The sequence below is a fragment of the Sinocyclocheilus anshuiensis genome, unplaced genomic scaffold (genome assembly GCF_001515605.1).
Source record: "Sinocyclocheilus anshuiensis isolate Anshui unplaced genomic scaffold, SAMN03320099.WGS_v1.1 scaffold1014, whole genome shotgun sequence".
NCBI lineage: Eukaryota > Metazoa > Chordata > Actinopteri > Cypriniformes > Cyprinidae > Sinocyclocheilus > Sinocyclocheilus anshuiensis.
The window spans coordinates 659,953-664,265 of record NW_015540943.1 but is presented as its reverse complement, the minus strand read 5'-3'; the positions used below and the strand labels follow the sequence as shown (position 1 = coordinate 664,265).

The window sequence follows — 4,313 nt, the reverse complement described above, 5'->3', positions numbered from 1 at the left end:
AGATAGACAGACAGACAGACAGATAGAGACAGACAGATAGACAGAGACAGACAGATAGACAGACACAGATATAGACAGATAGACAGACAGATAGATAGAGACAGATAGATAGATAGACAGAGACATAGACAGACAGATAGAGACAGACAGATAGATAGAGACAGACAGATAGATAGATAGATAGATAGATAGATAGATAGATAGATAGATTTCACAAAATCATCAACTTTCTATGTTTTTGGTTGTATTTTATTTACAGGCTGATTTTATTACAGTTTGTTGTACAGATTGTTGACATACTTGACAGAGTCAAGACTCATTCACAATCACATATAATTAAACTATGTAAAAAAAAAAAAAAACTCAGATTGGATAAAAAAACAAGCTAGCATATGGGCAAGGAGGTATACAAACAAGTTAAAGTTAATTTTGTTCTCCAGTAGTTTCTTAAAATGCAGTCATTTTGTTGTTTGTACATTACAAGTACTATGCAGAGGCCTCTGTGTTTTTACTTAACCTATAATTTCATTCGCCCAAGTCCTAGTAAACTATTCTTCAGCCTAGGACAGCATATTCCATAGGTAATAATGTCATAAGTAGCAATAGAATATATATTAATCTAAATAAATCTATTTACATTTTAGGGATGCAGATTAAAACTTTGACTAATATTTGTAACCCATATAAGCACATCCTAGGAGTGCAAATTTAAGGTCCTGGTTAAATTTATGCTTTTAAAAAAAGTAATGGTGGTTGTGAGTCCAGCGTAGTTGTTGTATTTGCTCACAAAGATGAGCAAACTAGTCAATGAAATCTTCCAACCGAGTAGGGTTTCAAACAAAACAATAATAAAAGCAAATGCAATTCTGTATTTGATTGAAAAAAAAAAAGTTAAACAATGTTGTATTAAAGATAAACAGTTCACAGCTGTTAGACAAACTTCACAGTATATCAGTCTGAATGAAAAGACATAATGTGCAATACATTTTGAAACAACCTAATAATACGACTTGACATGAAACAGTAGAACCGAGAGACAAATCTAAAACATGATGACGAACATGATTCTCGCTTAGTCCGGTGACCCAGAATCACATTCTCTGTCTGTTTGTAAGCTCAGTGTGGACACAACAGAACCACCTGCTGTGTGCTGTGCCCTCACTGTGTGTATCCAGAACATTGTTTTTGTTCAGAAAACCAGAAACCTGCTGTCTTAAACCCAGAGCTCTCCAGCTGACTCACACAATGACCTATAGACAGTCCCATCTAATTTTCTCTTTCTGCATTCTTCAAAGGTTGATTGTGTAAAAGGTTGTTTTGTAAATGACCTACATGATTTTCCATTACAAAATGGTTTTAACAAAAAAAAAAAAAATATAAAAAATAAAATAATCATAATAATCACTATTGTTGTTACCACAGGATACCAAATTTTTGATTTTGGATATGAAGGGAAGTTGTTTAGGTTAAAATATCAATAAAAAATGAACAATAGATCTTTTAAATTACACTACCTAAATAATAATTAGCTGAAAGAGTTAATCCATGAAAGGAAAAATACATCATTCGAGACTTACTGTTTGCCAACATAATTTACACAGCTAAATTCTTGGGTAATAGGTTCAATAAAGTGCTAAAAAACATATAACCAAAATAAAAATAAAATTACAATCAAAACAAAAACCACTACATAAACAAAAAAGCAAAACAAAAGAAAAAAAAAACAAACAAACAAAAAAAGCTAAATAAAACTAAACAGCAAAACAAAAAATTATATAACATAAATAAGTCAAACAAAACAACAAAAAGCAAAGTAAAACCAAACAGCAAAAGAAAACTAAACATAAAAACAAAAAAATAAATAAATAAATAAAACAAAAGGGAACTGTTTCTACAATTCCTATTAAACTTGAATTTCAGTATCGAATTGTCATGTATGCACATCAAATGTTAAAATCATTACTAAAATATTAAAAGTACCAAAACATGAGTTTTCCTGAACATCAAGCATCTCCAGGGTTTCTTTCAGTCCTCATCCTTGTTCTCCACCGTCTTTAGAACTGAATCTTCGCCCAAGATCTTACACAGTTCATTCAGTCTGAGCTGCATCTTAGGGATGCCTGCGAGCTGAGACTCCAAGCGTTGCTTTTCCTCCGTCAGTGAGAGCCGCGTGGCCGTATCCAGCTGCTCGAACCGCCAGCCGCCCTCCCCGTCAAACTGCAGCAGGTGTGTGTGGTATTTCCTGTGAACGGGTGAGAAGAGTATGAAGTTACATAATTTGATGAATCCAATATATAGTTTATGTATATGCAATGCTTTCCATGCATTTTTAGTTCATAGTAACTGGTAAAATGTTCCTTTAAGAACACTGATGCAAACACATTCACTACAATTCCCTACTAATTAATATTTATTCAACAAATATTTACATTCATATAAATAAATACTATTGTACTTTCAGAGTACTGTACTTTCATATATATATATATATAAATATATATATTTATATATATATTTGGGGGCTATTTCCTGCAAACACGGTTTAATCAATCAGAATTAATTAGAATATCATGTAATTAATTTGCTTATATTATACAAATGACTGACAGTCCCTTCTTTCAAGATTAATTTCAAGAGATTTAAAGTTTTATGTTTCTCACCATAGAGAGGGTCTATGGGTGATGGACAGCAAGGAGATACCAGCATCTTTTGCAGCCTGAAATATTTTACCCTCTACATCAATGCTGACAGCACTGGTGCACTCATCCAGCAGAGCATACTTAGGCCTTAAAAAGAAATGGATGAATTATTATTATTGAAAATCAACATTAAAATTAAAATACATTACAATAATATGCGCAATTACATCTTACTTGTGGTAAAACATGCGTGCCATGCCCATACGCTGTTTCTCGCCTCCAGAAAGAACATCTTTCCAGTCCAGCTCAGCATCCCAACCTGGAAGCAGACACAGTAGTGAACTACCTCCAAAATGCTATTATTTTTAGCATTATTTAAAAATTTTTTATAAATAGTGTTTTTTTTTCTGGTGGAAAGCTGGCTCAAAATAGTGGGATCCTATTATACAGCACACAATAATTATTTCAAGGATCAAAAAGAGATTGAAATGGTGAAATACTGAAGTCATGCTAATTGGGAATTAGGTGTGTAACAAGCTCAGGCCTGTTACAATGTTTTTTTTTTTGAGAGTAGTACAACTACACACCACTAGGGGCGCTAGGGTGCTCAGGTGGGTGGTAGAGAAAGTCAAATTTGTTGGGAGAGGCAGCATGGCCTACCGGCTGTGTTACCACAAACTGCCCTAAATTCTCATTGGGAAACTTTGGTTTTAAGCTCAATCAAAGACTCTTTATTGCCACTAGCAATCATATTGTTGCCATTCATTGCTTGGAGATCAAAAAGAAGATTTCCATTCGTGAACTATTTCATTACTTCTGCTTGTGGACCTCTTGGATCTCATGCATAAGGATTATAAAGATGTAACCTTTCTTGTTGGATTTGCTTTGCGATTGGAACTGTTCTGTTCAAGATTACCATCTTCATCTTTACTGAACTGTCTTTCTCATCATCGAATGATATCAGATAAGGCTTTCACGTTTATTTCAACTCATGTGCTCAACGTGCTCATGCGTTGTTACTGTTGTTTTATATCAGACAGCTTAAGTTTCAAGGACCGTAAGTATTTACAGCCGAGCCGTATAGTTTATTTTCTCTTATATGCTCTTTCTTTTTCAAGCATTCACTTTTGGTGAATAATTAATTGATATATATATTAGGGTTGGGCGATGTCTACAAAATTGGCATCGGACGATGTCTACAGTGAAACATCGCGATGGACGATGACATCAGCGGGGGGAGGGGGTGGAGTTAGGGGGTGTGCCCGAAGCGTGAACCTTATAAGGGAAAACAAATAACGATTCCTAACACCGTGTCTACAACGGCGCCACAAAATACTATAGAACCACTGATCTATAATAGAGATTCATTATATATAGATCAGTCTATAGAACTCATTATAATCAGTGATGCTGTCTACACTGGATGTGGTGCCCCTGACAAATCCCTCACAGTAAACTGCTGCCGCGTTCTATTTATGACGTGCTGACACAAATTTCAAATGATTTTCAATGGTCGCTTTGTCGCGTCCAGTGTAGACAGACTTTAGCTGATGCGGCGCGGCGAGACAACTGTCGCGTCCGGTGTAGACACGGTGTAACGGTTGCCTGTTACATTACAGTACATAAAATTTCACTTACCACATAAACAGAGTAAGGAGAGATGACTGAGGACGA

The 4,313-nt window shown here is 35.0% G+C and overlaps 1 protein-coding gene across 2 annotated transcripts in view; it reads right to left on the bottom strand.

Annotated features, from left to right (window-relative positions):
• Positions 1-1,888: 1,888 nt before the first annotated feature.
• Positions 1,889-4,313, bottom strand: part of LOC107689723 (ATP-binding cassette sub-family D member 2-like) — an 18,842-nt gene continuing 16,417 nt past the window's right edge. For both annotated transcript variants that reach the window (XM_016487854.1, XM_016487853.1), the window contains 3 exons: positions 2,874-2,958; positions 2,661-2,786; positions 1,889-2,242 (listed from right to left, as the gene is read on the bottom strand). In XM_016487854.1, coding sequence (XP_016343340.1) covers positions 2,026-2,242; positions 2,661-2,786; positions 2,874-2,958 — 428 coding nt within the window. In that variant the 3' untranslated portion in view covers positions 1,889-2,025. The remainder of the gene's footprint in view (positions 2,243-2,660; positions 2,787-2,873; positions 2,959-4,313) is intronic.